The sequence below is a fragment of the Dendrobium catenatum genome, unplaced genomic scaffold (genome assembly GCF_001605985.2).
Source record: "Dendrobium catenatum unplaced genomic scaffold, ASM160598v2 fragScaff_scaffold_133, whole genome shotgun sequence".
Taxonomy (NCBI): domain Eukaryota; kingdom Viridiplantae; phylum Streptophyta; class Magnoliopsida; order Asparagales; family Orchidaceae; genus Dendrobium; species Dendrobium catenatum.
This window is the reverse complement of record NW_021318595.1, coordinates 7,213,200-7,232,757: the sequence shown is the minus strand read 5'-3', so window position 1 is coordinate 7,232,757 and position 19,558 is coordinate 7,213,200. Positions and strand designations below refer to the sequence as shown.

At 40.4% G+C, this 19,558-nt stretch overlaps 1 protein-coding gene and 1 non-coding gene across 2 annotated transcripts; both read left to right on the top strand.

The window, feature by feature from the left end:
* Nucleotides 1-5,131: 5,131 nt before the first annotated feature.
* On the top strand, nucleotides 5,132-7,643 carry LOC114578335 (nuclear intron maturase 1, mitochondrial). The gene has a single exon (XM_028699754.1). It carries the CDS (start codon nucleotides 5,305-5,307, stop codon nucleotides 7,402-7,404), a length of 2,100 nt encoding a protein of 699 aa, XP_028555587.1. The 5' UTR covers nucleotides 5,132-5,304; the 3' UTR covers nucleotides 7,405-7,643.
* A 4,291-nt stretch (nucleotides 7,644-11,934) lies between these two features.
* Nucleotides 11,935-13,442, top strand: LOC110103095. Its single transcript, XR_003702537.1, has 4 exons — nucleotides 11,935-12,295; nucleotides 12,382-12,600; nucleotides 12,943-13,180; nucleotides 13,261-13,442. It is a non-coding gene; the product is annotated as an uncharacterized LOC110103095 (transcript).
* The last annotated feature ends 6,116 nt before the right edge of the window (nucleotides 13,443-19,558 follow it).

Genomic DNA, 19,558 nt, shown 5'->3' with positions numbered 1-19,558 from the left:
ACGATTTGCCTCGGGCAGAATTTCGTACAGACGAAATTAAAATTCGTCCCGGGCGAATTGCTCTTTGGACAAATTTCGTCCGACGCTCCAGGTTCATACAGACGAAAATGACAGATTTCTTCACAAATTTCTTCAGTTCGTCCTGTACTAAATCCAGTTCGTACAGACGAACTGCACTAAAAAAAAATCAGCTTTTTAAGGGTTTTACACTCTAGGCGTTAGGTAGTGGCCTAACAGAAGTCCGAACCGCAGGTGAAGGTGAGGGCCCCTGGTGAATGTCGGGCTTTGAGCAGAACGTTGGGCCTTGAACAGAGCGTTGGGCCTTCAGTAGAACGTCGGGCCTTAAGCAAAATGTTGGGCCTGGAGGTGGTGGTGCAACGAAGCTCCGGCGATGGTCCGGCGAGGCTCCAGCGGTGGTCCGGCGAGATTCCGGTGGTGTTCCGGCAAGATTCTGCGGTGGTCCGGAGAGATTACGACGGTGGTCGAGGAGGAGCTTCCTCCTTCTCCTCCTCTTCTCCTCTTGCTTCTTGCTTGGACCTCCCCCCTTGTGAAGAATGAGGGCTCTATTTATAGATTTTATGGAGTGGCATAGCCCGTAAATAGGCGTGAGATCATGGGCGAATTGGGAGTGGTCGAATGGACGGCCGATATTGAATCCTACGAACGTGCACCGTTCGTTGGACATTTGAAGGCCTTAGTGATGTCAAAATTTAGTGATCTTGGGCTCGTTGGATTTTTCTCGTCGAGCCGTTCGATTCGAGTATAAGCTCGTTAAAATCGGACACCGTTTGGTAACTCAAACAGTGTTACGAAGCTTCCAACAGCGCTTCGGGTCCTTGATTTGGGCTCATTTGGGTTCGGATTGAGTCGAATTTGGTGTCATTGGATTCGTATTTCCGAGACGCTCAGTTTGATTGTAAGTTTGCTGAAATCGGAGTGGAGATGGTCTCTGAATTAATTTTAGAAGTTTCCAACTCAATTTTGTATCGAGATTCGTGCCCGATCGAGATAATTTTTTGACGATGTATCACAATCTTTGAATTGTGACTATCCATATGCTGAGCGGATCATAAGTACGATAAGCTCTCAAGCTGGATAATATAATTGATTTATATGACTGATTATATTTATCATATTGTGGTATATTCTTTAGTGAAGCTTAACATCATTAATTATTATTTAACTATGTTTAATGCCATTTAGCATTATCATTAGTGCATGGATGCATTATTTGAGCCTTGGCTTGTGGCATGTGGAGAGGCCAAAGTAGCATCATCCTTGAAGCTTTTTAGTTGAAGTTGTGTCCATGGTAAGAGCTTCATATAGCTAGCTTTGTCATTAAGAGAAACTTAATAAGGCTTTGGGAAAGAAAGAGAGAGGCTCATGAATGTTATTGGTAAGACTTTGGAAGGGAGATTCATTAGGTTTATAGTTGTAGAGATAATGAACAATTTGTCATAATGAAAGAAGATTGAGTTTTTTTTCTTTATATATCTAAGACATGTATGAGTGAAATAAAAATTATAATATATATATACATATATATTATTGTTAGGAGATTTCAAGGGTTGTTGGAGTCGAGTTGGAAGATTTAGGACGGGGAAGGCTAAGATAAAATATTGAATATTATAAGATTTCTTGATAAATTTCTTACTGAAAGTTATGGTCGTGAAAGTCTGAGAATTTTTTTTTTTAATGGAAAAGGATGAGAAACTCAAGATCAAAGATTTGAGATGTTTAGATAACTAATTGTGTTAATTTTTTTGTGATTTCAATAGGCAGAGAAAAGTAGGTAGGATTTCATGAAAGGAATAAAACTCGATTTTTTGTGAATGTTAAAGTGAGTAAAAGCTTTGGGAAGGTGATGAAGATGTTAAAAAAAAAATAAGAAGTAAAATTATATATTAAAGTTTGAAAACCTTAATTGTGAATAATTTGCAAATCAATCAACAAGTTTTTTTGAAAAAATCAACAAGTTGAAAATAGGAACTCCTAAACACAACATTTTTATTGAATCAACAGAGATATAAATAGTACTTGAATTGCATTAAAAATGATGATGTAGTGGATCGTCGGAAGATGCGACCTGCAAGAAGGATTTGGGGTTTTCCCAATCCAGGGAAGAAGAGAAAGAAAAGCTCAAAGGCTTCAAAGACTAATATATTTCATTCAATGAGCTCAAAACCTTACATTAGCCACTATTTATAGTGCAAAATAGAACTATCTAGACCAAGGAAGGGTAGGCTAGTCCTTAAGCTTACTATTAGCTAAGATGTTCCTACATCATTCTCCCCTTGTGTCAAAAAGCTCGACTCCGTCGAGACACATTATTAGAAGGGAGGAAGGGTGACAAACAAATTCCTGGATCGAAGACTTTGAATGCAGACTTTAAAATTACCACATGAAGAGGTTTTCCCCAATCCAAGTGAGGAGGTTCAGCTTTGGAATCCTTGAAATAAACTAGCATTTCAGTTTGCCAATTGGTTGGTAAATATGAGTTCTCGGGACAGAACCAATCCCTTTCCCAAATTCCACAAGATAGAGAGGCGAGCATATTCTCCCATTTAGTTTTGTTCCTTTCCTCCTCTTCATCCCACAAGTCATCCAGCCCAAGTAAGAATCCTTTTGATATTATCTCAGATTTAAGGTTCTTTTGAAATGCATGAAATGTATCCAACGGAGGTTTACTCATTTTAAGAGATTTCAACATATCTGCAATGATTTTGTCCACATCAAAGTTGTTGAATACACAACCCCATAGTTTAAGATCAAATTCCTTTATCATTTCATCTTCACAGATCTGTTGCACTAGAGTTGTCGTTCCCATAACACCATGCCCCACTATAGCTAGAAGAGAAATGTTTCTGTATAAATCAGTTCCAGGATGCTCATTTGATGGGTTCCGTAGCCACTGCATAACAAACTCTTTGTCCTTGCCTCTACCGAGGAGATCATTTCTAGGCAAGGATACAACTTCACTTGCTTTGAACAACTCATGTTGCTGCTCTTGCTTTGTGCTTTCTAATAGATGAAGAACCTGAACTGTGAATCGATCTCCCTCGACAATTTCAGCAATGAAATCGTCAACAACCAACTGCCCGAAGTCAGTACCGACATTACGTCGAGCAGCTTGTGAGCATGACGTTAGATCAACCTTTTCAGCAGAATTTAAACATGGTATTTCCACGCCTGCAATGAAAACGTCCTCAATACAAACGATATAGTTGTCATATAACTCAGCCTCCGAACTCTGCACAGGTAAAACTAGCAAACAGGAAAAAAGAGGAACAGAAGGTTCTGCTTTAAAATAAACTTTTGAATTCTCTTCTATAGTAAGCTTTCTTCCCTCTTCCTTCAGCCGAAGAACCCTCCACAAGAATCCCCTAAATGCATCCTTCCGATCATGAAAGCAACTCCATGTCGCCACGTTTTCTTGAAACTTCACATTAATCATGAGGATCATCGACATAAAGTGCTGCTCGAAAGTAGCCGTTTCTGATGTGGGGTCAAGGAAGCGGAATGGAAGTGAGTGTGGAATCATACTGGAGTGAGGGAAAACAGCGGGCATGGGATTGCCGAAGTAGAGCGAACGTGAGAGCAGAGTGGTGTCGGTGCCGAAATTGCGTGGGCAGAAATCAACGACAGAAGAGCTTTGTTGGAACGGCTTCGGATCTGTTGAGAGGGTTCATTTTGGGGGCATCGCCTTGAGCGGGAGCGGAGGAGGTTTGGTGTTGGTCAAGTCAGGAGGGAGTGGAGGAGGTTTGGCGTTGGTGAGAGGGCTCATTTTGGGGGCGTCGTCTGCATCCGTCCGTCTTGAGCTAGAGCAGATCGGGTCGTGGATGTAATGCTCTCTAAGGGCGGGAGCGGGATTGGGAACGGCCAGTTCGGATGAACTAAAGCGAGTGTAGGCTCTCGGATCGTCACTTGCACGATGGTTTGAATCAACGGCAGTGGTGGGAATGGAAGAAAATGGAGGTTCGGGAACACTGATATGGCAATGAAGCGGAGGAGGATCGCGCCATCGCAACGGAAGCTCGAGCGGAGCATAGTCATCAACGACGGCTGGGCTATGGCGGGACTGATGGCGTCGGCGTGAAGCAGACGAGGAGATCGAAGAAGAAGAAGAATACCTCGGTATGGTTGCCGACGACATTCTCATCTTCCTTATTGCCCGAAGGTTTTCACGAATCCGATCAAGGTTTCTGTCTACCCGATCGAGCGATTCCTTCGATTGAGCTTGGTAGAAGGCGATCCGGCTTCGAGCATCGTCGACAGCCCACCTTCCTTGGCGTCGATCGTCGTCGACCGCCAATCTTGTTTTGCGGCTTCGATCGTCGTCGACAGCCGACCTTCTTCCGCAGTCCATCGATCTTCGCAAGCTCCAGGCTCTGATACCAACTGATGTAGTGGATCGTCGGAAGATGCGACCTGCAAGAAGGATTTGGGGTTTTCCCAATCCAGGGAAGAAGAGAAAGAAAAGCTCAAAGGCTTCAAAGACTAATATATTTCATTCAATGAGCTCAAAACCTTACATTAGCCACTATTTATAGTGCAAAATAGAACTATCTAGACCAAGGAAGGGTAGGCTAGTCCTTAAGCTTACTATTAGCTAAGATGTTCCTACATCAAATGAGAGACCAATAAGACCATACATCAAAATTCCTTCTTAAAATTTCAAAGCCATAAAAAAAAAAGCGTAAACAAGGTGAACCATTTAGGGGCTGTTTGGTATGCGGATTTAGGCCGGATTTGGGTGAAATCAAGAAAAAAGGCCTAAAATGCAAATCCAAATCTCACGGCAAATGAAATCCGCGGTTGACGGAAAAAGACAACTTTTTACGGTAAATCCCTAATTCCGCGAATCCACTGATTCAGCGGATTTAACTTCTTATTCACGGGAGAGAAGTCTGAACGTTTCTAGCTGTTTTTCTTTTAACTACCTTAAATCTTGACTTGCATAGCCAAACAGTCACACATAATTTAACTGAATTTATCATGAATATTACCAAATAGTTTTCAGAATTTAACCCCTCAGGATTTCACAAATCCGAATTTAGAGGATTTATAAAATCCTACTTAAAAATGAAATCCAGTTAAATGAAATACTCGATTATACCAAACAGCCCCTTAGCTTCCGCTACTGCCACTACCACAGTGTCACTTTCAGCAGCTGCAGGAAGGAAGAAATCCCATCAGACAATGGAGGGAAAGACATCACATGTAACCCCGCCTAGCTTTCACCATTTCAATTCTTCCTCCTCTTCAATTCTATTAATCCTTCATCAAAACCCTTGGTAACATGAGATGCTCCTTCCAGCCCTTAATCACCACATTCACCGCCGTCTCCCCAGCTCCCAACTTTTCTTCTCCCTCAATCTCTCCACCCTCTCCAGCCACCGCCACCGTCTTCTACCCATCGCCCCTCTCCAATTCCAAAGCCATCAAGCTGGCGAAGAGAACCCTTACGATCTAATTTGCGAGGATCCTATCCAAGTCTGCTCCGATATCTGGGTCCGCTCCTTCTCCCGCTCCCACCTCCACCCTTCTTTCCCTAACCTCACCGGCTTCCTCAAAAAGTTCGATCTCTGGATCCTCGCTTACCAGCGCTCCTGCGCTCATCAAACGGGCTCCTTTCCTCCAAAAAACGCCATCCACGTCTCAGAGCTTCGGTCCCTCCTAGCCCTAAGCCGCTCCGCTCTCTCCGGCCGTCATCCCTGGGGTGCCACCACCCACCTCATTCTCCGCTCTCCGAACGATCCCCCCTCAATCCATCGAATTTCCAAGCGCAAATTTTACGCGCTTCTTGAATCCTCCCCTCCTCCCTTCCAAGACCATGTCCTCCAGGAACTTCTCCTTCTTGTGCTCGAGCCCGTTTTTGAACCCCGCTTCTCCTCAAAGTCGCACGCTTTTCGTCCGGGCCGCTCTCCCCACACTGTCATTCGCACCATTCGATCCAACTTTGCCGGATACCTTTGGTTCCTTAAGGCCGACCTCACCGATGTGGCTGATGATTTTACGCCGGAACTTATTGTGTCTTGCTTGGAGAAGGCGGTAGGAGATCGAAAAGTGGTGGGGCTAGTCAAATCTGCTCTGAGGACTCCCGTCAAGGTGGCTTCTGGTGGTGAAGGCAAGGTGCTCGACAAATTGACTAAGAGGAGAATGAAGCGGAAGATGCTTAGGAAGAGCAGAAAGAAGAAGCTGCTGAATGAGAACGAACCCAAGCCGGATCCTTACTGGCTCAGGACTTTCTTCAGCTTTGCACCTGAAGAGGCTAACTGGGTTCCTAGATACGGCCATTGTGGTATACTAAGCCCTTTGCTTGCCAACATCTGCTTGAATGAGCTAGATAACTGGATGGAAGATAGAATAGTGAAGTATTTTCGTCCTTCGAAGCTTGATTCCATATGGAAAGAGTCCATGGATGATGGCTGCCATAACCCTGCTTGGCCTGAGTTTGTGCCGTCAAGCGGGCGAGAAAAGACGAGGAGAATGGATTATGTAAGATATGGTTCTTACATCTTGGTTGGGATTCGAGGACCAAGAGAAGATGCTGTTGAGTTAAGAAAGGATTTGATAGAGTTTTGTGAGACAAGATATGGGTTGCGATTGGAAAATTCAAAAATAGAGATTGAGCATATTACAAGGGGAATTCAGTTCTTGGATCATGTAATCAGCAGGAGAGTTATTTACCCCACACTGCATTATACGGCTACTGGTGGAAATGTAGTAAGCAAAAAAGGCCTTGGGACATTGCTCTCTGTTAATGCAAGCCTGAATCAGTGCATCAGACAGTTCAGGAAGCTTGAGCTTGTTAAAGGAGATAAAGACCCAGAGCCACTCCCTTGCACACCAATGCTTTATTCAGGCCAAGCTCATACTAATTCTCAGATGAATAAGTTGTTGGAAACCATGGCTGATTGGTATAAATATGCAGATAATCGCAAGAAAATAGTTGGATTCTGTGCCTATGTTATAAGAAGTTCTATTGCCAAACTTTATGCTGCAAGGTATAGATTGAAATCTAGAGCTAAGGTGTATAAAATTGCGTCGCGTGATCTCAGCCGTCCACTGAGGGAGAGTACAAGAAATGCCTCTCCGGAGTATTCTGATCTTTTAAGAATGGGACTGGTTGATGCCATTGATGGTGTGCAGTTTTCACACATGGCACTGATTCCATCTTGTGATTATACACCATTGCCTAAGAACTGGGTGCCTGAGCATGAATGGGTGTTAAGGGAGTACATTAAACTTCAAGATCCAAAGTTTTTTTGTGAACTTCGGAAGTCTGTAAAACATCAGGAATTGGGTGTACCTCAGGATGATATGGCAAAGATTGTTTGGAACTTTAAGGTTTGTGGAGTTTTTGGTAGGGATAATCATGACAATAATAAGCAACTCGGCTGAAGCTTCCAATTATGGTAAACTTTTGGTCAATGGACTATAGTTTACATGCTTGTACGTGGTATAGAACCAACATTAATCATATTTGAATTCACTTATATTTACTTTGACATTCATTTTTCTTTCAAATTTGAACTACAATTGTCCAAGTGGTCAAACAAGCTCATCTTCTCTTAGGGCTCATTTCTTTGCTTGATGTTATAAATCATGTTTTGAAATATAATGAAATTTTTCATGTTTAACTTGAAGTGTTATGTCCATTGATGTTTCTAAAAAAGTCTCTTTGTTAGTTCTGGGTGTAGAGCTGTGCAAAGTGAAGTGAGACAAGGAGAGAGTGAGAGAGAAAGAGATCTATATAATTTCTCTCAATTTTTCTAGAGAATTTGTTGGTGTGGTGTGAATCCATGATTTTTTCCCCGATTTTGGATTTTTCCATGTTAAAACCTGGTGTTTATTTATGCTCTTTTTTTTCTTGTTTGTTTCATTGTGAGGTTTTCTACTCAACATATTTATCATTGGTTGAATGTTGTTAAACACTAACATTGATTTTAAATTCACAAATCTCCTCTAAAGAAAAATCAATTTCACATACAAAATGATTGAAAAGCAAAATTCTTATTTTCTAAGACATGTTTTCCATTTTTCCCATTTTCAAGCAACCAAATGAGCACTTGGATGAGTCCTTATTGATAACTAAATTCCAGCAACCAAATATGTATTTTTGTGTGTGCAACACTTACATAATTTTATGAACATGACACCACTCTTGCAAAGCAATTTGCCTATACTTTTGAGAGTATTTGATGTGGCTCCTTGTACATGCTATAAAATTTGTGGAGGTATAGTATTTGTTCTATATTTTTGTTTTGTATAAAAATGTAGCACGTATAAATAAAAATTATGAGAGACTAGAAATTTTCACTTGAAAAACTCAAGAATGGGTAAAGCCACGGGCCTAGCCCAATTTAAATAATCCACTACCTAATGAAATATATCATAATCACCCCCTTTCTCAAATTGTAGAATATGGGATTCTTCACGGTTTAAAATAATTTGTTGATTCCTATTACTAGGGTTATAGAAATCGGTTGTCCACAAGCATACAATTAAAACCCAACAACAGGGTTAGATTAATAGTCTGGTGGCGGAACCATGACACTAGTGGCGATGATTACTGATTTTGATTATCAACGATTATCACTAGAAAATGCAATAGAGTTCAGTAGCTCTCTTTGCTCTCAAATTTTCTTTTTTGTAGAAGATTAAGGCCCTATTTTTAACCTTTATGAGAGAGATATTTTGATAAATTAGGTCAAAATCAAAAATACTCCATCGATCCATATTGATCCCCTTAATCAAATATCATTTATCCAGCCTTTGTTTTAATGATGTTAGAATTGAATGATCTTGGACTTTTTAGATTCGTCTTATCAAGCTGCTCAATTTGATTTTAAGCATGCAATATTTGAAAATCGTTTTACCATTTAATTAATCTTCAAAAGTTTGCAAATATGCTTCGAGTTTTTGATTTGGGTTCATTTTAACTTAAATTTAATCATTTGTAGTGTCAATGAGCTTGTCTCATTGAGATGTTTAGTTTGACTATAAATTTACTAAAATCAAAGTTTTAAATGGTTAGAAATTTTTTTAATTTGAATATTACTTTGAGTTTCGTGCTGATTTATTGAATTTTTTTAAGCATATCATGACTATATGATAGGAAATACTTGAGTTCGCAAGTAACCCTAAGGTAATACTTGAGTTCGCAAGCAACCCTATCCCAAATTGGAGAGAAAACAGCAACAAAACTGCTGTTTACAGCAGTTTAACAACCCCAAACAGTGAAAAACAACAAGAAATTGAGTAGGAATCTGAAGAAAATTAAACCAACCACTTGTATTCTACTAGCAGATGAAAGAAAACAATAATCATACAAGATTCTTCAATTCAAGAGGAAGAGAACTCTCCAAAAAATCTCTAGCCAAGAAAACTAGAGCCCAAGCCTCCAAGAAGATACCAAAAATCAGCCCAAATTAAAGATGAAAACCTAAATTCCCCTTTTCCCCCTCTTTAACTCCAATGGTCATACAAAATCCCTAAACAGCCCTTCTATTCAAATCCTGCCCCCCCCCCCCCCCCCCTCCCCCCTCCTGATATCTTTGGTGTGATTCCCGCCCCCCCCCCCCCCCCCCCACACACACACACACTTCAAATTTTCCCTCTAACACTTGAATTAAACTCCATGTGGGGCCGCCTGGAGTAAGTAAGGACCGGTCCAGCCGACCCATGAGGGGCCGGCCTAACACTATACCATTCCTATTCTTCTCTGTTTCTTAATCTATTGCTTCTTTATATCTACAACTTTTCTCCTATTGCTTAGCGTTGTTATCCACAAGATCCACGACTCCGTTATTCTTCGATTTATGGCTCCCACATTTCATTGATGATCGAAGATTTTCTAGTTTGTGTGTTTGACTTTGGTTCCACTGTGAACTCGTTTTGTTTTGGGCTGTAGATGATTCTGGCTATCTTGGTACTGTTGGAGACTTGGAGTAAACGGTTGCAGCATCAACTCTAGTTATAGACTTCGGGTGCAATCCTAAGTCAGTGAAAGCTATTTTTAATTATTTTATAAATATAAATAATGATTTGAGGTTTGTGCATAATTCAGTGGCCAATGAATAAAATGTTCTTTGAATGAAAAAAATAATAATTTTTTTCTCATGAAATTTTAATCCTTCATAAAATATGAGACTTGTTTTTAGCCTTGTGCTTCTTAAATAAAAAAAAAAAAAAGAGAGACCGGAAGAATTCAAAAAATTCTTAAATGCTCAATTTAGGAATTTTAAACAAAATTACTTAGAATATTTTCATATTTTCTTACATTTGAATATTTCTTGCCAAATTTATTTGCTTAGAATTAATTAATTTATCAATATTTATATCATTAAAGACCTTAGACAATAAATTAAACATGAGTCAAATTAGAATCCTCTAAGGACAATAGATGAGGCTTACAACATAGTTTTAGGGCTTTTTGGATTGAGGCTTAAGTTAAGCTAAGTGATGGCAAATTTAGGTTTTGTTTGGAATGGTTTTTTTATTGCTTCTTAAAGCAGCTTTTTAGTACACAAATTTTAATTTTGGCATTAAAAAGCTGTTTTAAGAAGCAGTAAAAAAGCTGTTCAAAATGAAACCTTAAGCTATAATTGAACCCATTTTGTTGGTGAAAAGATAAGCCTTAATTGGTGCTTTAGCTTCCCCATATCACATTCATGATATTTTCCCTTGAAGCATTTGGAATGTAGAATAAAGAACCCTATTTAATACACTTAAACAAAATCTGTCTAAACTCCTTGAAGACTTTGTTCCCATCAAAAGAATCAGGAACTCTGCAATATCCACTCGCTATTTATTGCTCACCATTAGTAAAAAGAAATAGGAACTCCACAATATCTTCTCCTTATTTATTGCGCACCACAAGCTAGATAAACCAAGGATGAACAGTGAACAACCAAATTACCAGCTATCAAGTTAATGCCTAGTAGGACAATTGATGGGTCATTGTCATTGATACCTCACTAGCATTAGTGTGTGGTCTTTGTGGTTATGAGAGGGATTAATTATTCTGTGCGGTCACCGGACGGTGTCTGGAGACGAATGAGTGCATGCCACGTCATTTTTTTATCGTGTACTGCTGTTATGTACCGCTCGATACTGGATGACATGGCACTCTCTCATTCGTCTCTAGACGGTCCGTTGACCGCATAAAATAATTTCTCCATGAAAAGAGTGACTACTTGCTACTTCAATTAAATTTAACAAACGGTTCCTAGTAGTATTAATGAATGGTTAAATGATTGATTTGTGCCCACTATTTAGAGTAACCTTTCAAGATTGCCTGGGTTCACAAAATGGTACTTCATAGGAAGAAAGTTTTGGATAACATATGTATGAAATGTTTGATATTTAATTTGGAGTACATAAAATTTGAAGTGGCATGTATGTAAAACCCAATGTCAAAGCTTTACTAGCCTTTTTTCTAAGTAGGATTGGGTTGGATTGAAGGTGTTTAGGATTGGGGTAGTTTAGGCAAAAGTTGTTGCGGTTCATTTTAAGAATATTTCATTTGAATTTATGTAATAATGCATTTTAAGCTAACAAACGTTCCCACTCAATACTGATGGTTTCCTTTCAGAATGAAGGGGAAGGCAGACATTTGTTCTGCACAGTACAACAAATGTATTTTTTCTTTCTTTTTGATTTGATTGGCTACTGCAGGTTTCAAACTCTCTTGGCAGATATTTGTGTATAGATCCTTTAGTTGAATTGGGGACTTTTAGGGGTTGTTTGGTAGCACCCTGGATTTCATTTAAGTAGGATTTTGTAAATCCTCTAAATCAGGATTTAAGAAATCCTAGGGGGTTAATTCCTGAAAACTATTTGGCAATATTCATGATAAATCCTGTTAAATCCTACGTGACTGTTTGGCTGGAAACGAGCGGAGGTAAGACGAACGGTTGACAAGCGGACTTTATTCCCTTTCGAGTCAATAGAGAGTTAAATCCACTGAATTAAAGGATTTCAGAAATCCGGGATTTACAACGAAAAGGGGTACTTTTTTTTCTACACCAACTTTCATTTACCGTGAGATTTGGTTTTGCATTTGAGGCAGTTTGATTGGATTTCGCTCAAATCCGGCCTAAATCCTGCTACCAAACAGCCCCTTAACTTGGATGTAAGATAGTTTTCTTCGTACTAATTTATTATGCTGCAGGTTCCACTTACACTGAGGAGCTTATTCTGTATGAGAAAACTGGTTTATACTGAATATATTCCTTTTTGGAAATCCTACAAAGCAATTTAAAAAGGAAATAGAAGCAGAGATTGCTGAGTAAGCATAATCACTTTTATTTCTATTCCCTTCGGCTCTCTTGCTTCATTCTGATCAGATAAATTTACTGCTTGCTTACTGTGTAGATAGTCAGCTAACCTGCCAGTATTCCATTGAGCAATACTTGTCTTGAGTTTAAAATTGTTGATCCAGGCAAGTCATTCCTTTTTCCTTCAAAGACCTTAGCAGCAGAAACTTTTAGTTCTTCTGTGCATCCATGTAGACTAATTCTGGTGGTATATGTGGCAGGGAATACTTGTTTGCTTCTAGTCTGGCCGTAGAATTCTCCAATTCTTTGCACAAGAGTAAGGCTCTCTTACGAAATAATCCAAGTTACATTTAGGCTTTATTTGGGACGGCTTTTTTGCTGCTTATTAAAACTGCTTTTTAGTACAAATTTTTTAATTTTTGTACTAAAAAACTGCTTTATGAAGCAGTAAGAAAGTTGTCCCAAACGAAACCTTAAATTGTTTCTACATCAAAAACTCATGTGGCAGATGATATAGGCTTTACTTGCTGATATATGCCTATTGCTTATTTCTTTGAATAAATATGCTCGAAGTTTATTTCGGATGAAAATATACCTCCAATGGGAGATAAACCCTTCTATTTGTGGATTGCTAAGTGGACTAAGCCATTTGAAATAGGTTTGAAGAAGTTTGTGTTTGAACCTAACAACATGTGAACAAAAGAGGAGTTTGTCGGATCACCGGAGCGGCTACTTCATGAATGGAGCTCGTTGAGGGCATCGTTTGCATTGGCCAGTGTAGGGCATCTCCAACCGAAATCCCCATTTTCCACTCTAAAATGACGTAAAACTTCAAAATACGGTAGTTCATCTTCAACGGAACTCCATTTTTCCTTTTCGCACGCTTCTTTGCGAAGGTAACCATCTATCTCCTATTTCGCGCGCTTCCTACGAAGCTAAGCAGAGTGCAAAGGTAATTGCTTTTTTTTTTGCGTAGGTGAACAGTGAGACGCTAATATTTGCGTCAGACTGTTCATGCAACGATTCGTGGACGGCATTTAATGGTATGCAGTTCGGTTGAAAATGATCTTAAGAAGAAGTGCATATACACAACGTTCATTGAAATGTTCAAATCAAGTTTGAACCAACTCGAGAATTCAAATCAGTTCGAATCAATTTCATCAGTTTAATTTGTTTCTGCTAATACCCGCCCTCAAACTGAAGGAGCTTGTCGAACCGTCAGTTTGTTCCGAAGAAACTGAAAGCGCGATGTGGATAGAGACTTGGTTAGAATGTCCGCCGTTTGGTCTACAGTGCTAATAGGTAGAAGGCAGATAGTGTTGCTGTGTATAAGATCACGGATAAATCGATGATCAATTTCGATATGCTTGGTGCGAGCGTGAAAGACCGGGTTGTTCGCCAAGGCGATTGCAGAAGTGTTGTCGCAAAAGATGGTGGACGGTGAATCCTGTGGAATTTGAAGCTCATTGAGTAGCCTTCGCGTCCATATGAGATCCGCCGTGAGAGCTGCAAGAGCTCTGTATTCAGACTCGGTCGAGGAACGAGCAACGGTGGTCCGTTTCTTGACCGTCCACGAAATCAGTGTGTCACCAAGAAAAGAGCAGAATCCGGTTGTAGATCGATGTGACATTGGGTCGCCTGCCCAGTCCGCATTTGAATAGGAAGTAAGACGAAGATTAGTTTTAGTTATAGGAATTCCAAAATCTGACGTACCTTTGATATAGCGGAGGAGACGTTTTAGCATATAGGCATGCTTCGGCTGTGGATCGTGCATGTGTTGGGAGAGTTGATTGACACTAAACGCAATGTCGGGACGAGTTATTGTAAGATATTGTAGGGAACCGGTGAGTCTTCTGTACAGAGTGGCGTCCTGGAGTGAGGAGACAGTGGGCGTATCAGTGGGCCATTTGGTACATGAAGGGTTGGCCAGCGGATTGCACCGACTGAGATCCGCTTGATGCAGAATTTGCTCTGCATATCGTTGCTGAGACAGGAACATTTATTCCGCATTCCTCTGTATTTTAATGCCAAGGAATTCAGCTGCGGTACCCAAGTCTTTCATGGAGAATTCCTGGTTAAGTTTGGCAATGATGCTATTGATGGCATGCTTATCATTGCCAGTGATAAGAATGTCATCAACATAGACCAAAAGATAAATAGTAACTTTGTTTTTATGGTAGAGGAGTAATGAGGGATCCGATTGGCTATGGTTGAATCCAAGGGAGACAAGAAACGAAGTGAAAGTGTTATACCATTGTCGTGGCGCCTGCTTGAGTCCGTAAATTGATTTTTGAAGGTGACAGACGTAATCTGGATGCAGGGCATCTTCAAATCCCCTAGGTTGAGCCATATATACGGTTTCCGATAATTGACCGTGCAGAAATGCGTTGGCAACATCCAACTGCTGAACTGGCCAATTATGATGTAATGCAATTGTAAGCAGAATTCGTATGGTGGGAAGTTTGGCAACTGGGCTGAAGGTCTCCGTATAGTCGATCCCGTACTCCTGATGATTCCCTTGAGCGACCAGACGAGCTTTAAATTTGACAATTGATCCTTCGGTATTACGCTTGGTTCGGAACGTCCACTTGCAACCTAGTACAGATGCCTTTGGAGGAGGCGGGACAAGATGCCATGTTCACTGCTTTTGTAAGGCCAGGAATTCAGCGGCCATTGCAGCTCGCCATTCTGGTTTCTTTGCGGCTTCGATATACGAAGTAGGATCTGATTCCTCATCAGCTGAATTGTATTGGTGTAGTAGATTGAGTCGGTTGGTCTGTTTGAGGGAGCCGGTTTTGCTTCGAGTTATCATTTGATGCGTTTGAGTTGGTTTGGCGGGAGGTTGTAAACTGGTAGATGGAAGCAGATCAACCGTAGAGGATTGGGGTTCAACCAGTCGGGAAGACATGATCTCCTGCTGAGGCTGAGACGGAGAAGAGACAGGGAGATCTTGCGACATACATGGAGTGGTCGGAGTCCTGAAAAAGTTAGGAACATGACTTGCTGAAACCGGTGTTAGTAGAAACGGGGATGTGGTTACAGAAGTAGTGTTGGTTTCCTGAGACACATTAGCGAAAGGAAAAACTAGTTCGTTAAAAGTAACATTGCACGATATGACAATTTTGTTAGTATGTATATTAAGGCAGCGATAGCCTTTGTATGTGTCGGAATACCCAATGAAAACATGAGGATGAGCATTAGGTTGGAGTTTATGACGAGCTTGAGCTGGTATTAGAGGAAAGCATTCTGAACCGAAGATCCTTAAGTGTGTGTAAGACGGTTTGGCTTTGTGAAAGACTTCGAATGGGGACAGATTCTGAAGCGTGGGTGTGGGTAGTCGATTGATCAAGTAAGTCGCTGTGATAACTGCATCTGGCCAATAAACGTAAGGAACGGAGGCTGTGTGGAGCAGCGTACGAGTTGTTTCGATAAGATGCTTGTGTTTGCGCTCTGCTAACCCATTCTGCTCCGGAGTGTAAGGACAAGAAATTTGATGCTGGATACCGTTTGCTTTGAGAAAGTTGGTAAAGGTGATATTAACATACTCAAGTCCACCATCAGTCCTGAGGCACTTGATACGCTTATCAGTGTATTTTTCAACTTGTAGTTTAAAATTAACAAAAGATTCAAAAACTTCAGATTTGTGCCGTAACGGAAAAAGCCAGGTAAATCTCGAAAAATTGTTGATGAAAGTAACGTAAAATTTGTATCCCTGATTTGAAATAAAGGGAGCGGGTCCCCACACATCAGAGTGGATTAAAGCTAACGGGGAGTTCTGACGATTATTCGAGGTATCAAAAACAAGCTTATGACTTTTAGACATATTGCAAGAAATACAATTTGTAGCAAATTTTCCTATGTTTAAAGAAGGATTACAAGAAGACAGTAAATCAAGAGTTCCTTTGTGAGGGTGCCCAAGACGATGATGCCAAGATGCGGCGGAGCTGATGGATGCCGTGAGCCCTTTATTCTTTGTGGAAGTCGCTGCGGGCATGGTATAGAGGCCGCCACTACACGGGCCTTGAAACAGTACTTTGCCGGTCGCCAAATCCTTCAAAACAAATCCGGTAGGATCAAAAATAATAGCTACATTGTTGTCTTTGGTTAGTTGAGAGATAGATAAGAGATTGTAATGAATGGAAGGAGAGTGGAGAATATGAGATAGAGTTAGCTTACGAGACGGGGTCGGGAGTATACCCGCCCCCGTGTTGGCAATCCCGACGGTGCTGCCGTCGCCAATAGTTACCGTGTCAGCTCCCTGATATTGCTGGGAGATCGAGAGATTGTCGAGGGAGTTCGTGAGATGCGCAGAAGCCCCCGAGTCCAAGAACCAGTTGGGATTGGCATTGTCTGATTGGGCAGCTAAGGCAGTGTTCTGCTGCCGTGGTGATGGCGAATATTGGGTATTCAGACGGTGCCAGCAGGCCTGGGCCGAGTGACCCCGCTTGAGACATATTTGGCAGATTACTGATAGAGAGTTGGCTGTTCTTGGATTGCCAGATGCTGGAGCGGAACTTCTTCCTCTGCTTCGACGACCACGGCCTCTATATGAAAACAGAGCCGTGTTGGGATTAGGTGTCGGTGCTGATCGCGTAGCCTCCGCAGCCAGATTAACCTCTTCACTTAATAGAAGAGGATACAGTTGATCCAGAGAGATCGGAGTGAGCATGGTGCGGATTGCGGGTTTGAAAGATTGGTAGGAAGGAGGAAGACCGTTGAGGATGTATAAGATAATGTCCTCGGTATCAACGGTAGAGCCGGCGGCAGCGATTTGATCCACCAGGGATTTGATGTCCGTCAGGTATTGATTCATAGAGGAGTTCTTGAGGGAAATATGGTGAAGATCATTCTTGAGTTGAATGACTTTCGACCGATTTGTGGATTGAAAACGGAGCTCCAAGGTGTGCCAGATCTGGGCGGTGGTGTCCAGAGAGATGACATATGGAAGGACCGTGGGCTATATGGTCGAGCAGATTGAGGCGGAAATGTTCTGATCAGTGAGTAGCTACTGGGCATATTCCGGATTGTCGACCATAACCCCATCAGTTGATCGATCGGGTGGAGCAATGGAGATATCAAGAAAGGATTGGAAACCATTTGCCCGAATGATCTTTAAGATCTGGGATTTCCATATTGTATAATTTTCAGGAGTAAGTTGGAGAGAGACGATGTTCTTGATGTGGGACACCAAGAACTTCAACGTCGTCGGAATGACAGGCTCAACGTCGGCAGTACCAGTGAAGGGCCGATGGGTATCCGTCACCGAGGAGAGCGATTGAGACATGACGAGAAGGAGGAGGATCGGTACCTTATTCTGATACCATGTATAAAGTGATGATGCTTAAGGAAGAAGACAAAGAATAGAGAGTGAAAAACAGAAAGAAATTATTATTGTATTGTCTAAACTATGATACAGTAGCCTGTTATATATAGGCCTTTAGGAGAACCAATGTAAGTGACATATAACCAGTGGTATGTTTACACGTGTACCAGCAGTTAATACAACAGAATTTAATTTGTTTATGCTAATACATATATATACATATATACATATGTATATGTTAATATGAGGGTGGTGAACATTGATTCTAGTGAGTTGGATTCTTCTATTGTTTCTCTTGTGACGCCTACTGATTTGGTTGTGTCGATCCCCTCTATGGGAGTGGGAGTGTATGAACAGCTTGTTGATGTTCCTGTGGCTTTACTTTTTGCGAATGCCTTGTATGCCCATTGTGGGCGTCAGATTGGGGGAAAGTGTTAAGATGCAAACTGATTGACTTGAAGGCTCTTCATCATCTTCTTCTGAAGTTGATGAAGAGGAAGTTTTTGAACAGCAAGGTGTTATGCGAGATACAATTGTTCGGGTGCTTACACGAAGAAATAGGAAATCCAAAAAATAGTTGTTTTTGGTGGTTGCTGACTAGGTGTTCTGTGTTTTCTATGGCTAGCGACTATTCGGATGTTTCTGGATGTGTTTGTCTCTCTTCTGGTTGTTTGTGATTATGGGGGTTGGCTTTGCGGTTTGTAGTTATCTTTTTTTGGCTATGATGTAGCATTTGGCACACCACTATGGATCCGTGGCTTATTGGCAACTATTGGTGGTGCTTCTTATTGGTCTTTTGGTGGCTTTATTTCGCATGTTGGATGTTTGTTGGTTTTTTGCTGGATTTTTACTTTTTGATGGTTATTGCCTGGCATCTGAGTGTTTGGAAGCTTGTATCATTACTGAGCCCGACTTGCTTTTTTGGCCTTCTTTATCTTCAAGGTCTCCTCAATTCTAGTCTTATCTTGTTATTTCTTTTTGTGTTGTTTGGTCTTGATTGTAACCTTTCTCTTTTGATGGAATAAAATACAAGTTTGTGGATATATATATATATGTGTATATATAATATATATGTGTGTATATATATATATATGTGTGTATATATATATATATGTGTGTATATATATCTAATGATAGAGTTATCTTATTCAATTTTGAATCAAATTAAAAAGAATCGAATCAATATTTAATTTTATTTGAAGATTTTTTAATTGGCGATCAAATATGCCCTAGTTGATACAATGATCGTAATATTATTACGAGCTGTAAATATATGAATTGCTCAAATAGAAGTCTAAATGATCTTTTTTTTCCTTAAATTAAAGAAAGATGGCCAAAATTGGGTTAAATTAGTGTACATCTGTGAAACCTCTTAAAAAATTAAGCTAAATTGTTAAACATCGTTGCACTTTTTGGTATAATTGTTAGAATTTCAATAAAAACTTCAAAGTTAAGCATGCTCGTACTAAAGTGCTCTTAGGATGGGTGACCTCCTAAAGAAGTTACACCATGAGAGACAAAATCGCGACTCCTAGGTCAGAACGGACAATATCTCGATGATTGAGAGCTTAAACAGTTACAATATCGCTCCAATTATGCCGCCTTTTTTGTGTATGTAATACACCCAATGAAGAGCTAAGAGGCACCAACAATTATAATATTATTGCTATCAATCATCAACGAATGGCAGATCGCCCAGCTAATCCTTACGACTCAACTTACTTATAGTTGTTCGTGCCTTTTCAATTAAATATTGGATAAAAAATTCATAATTATAGGATTTAAAAATTATTTTCTCCTTGAATTGATTAATATCCAACTTATTATAAATTCAATTGCAAGCAAGTATAGTGCTCATGGTTGTCCAATTTATTTTGGTTCTGGCTCTAAGATTAAAAAAAATGACCTAATTTTGAATGAAATTTGCTCATTGAGTCATTGTAAGTGTAAA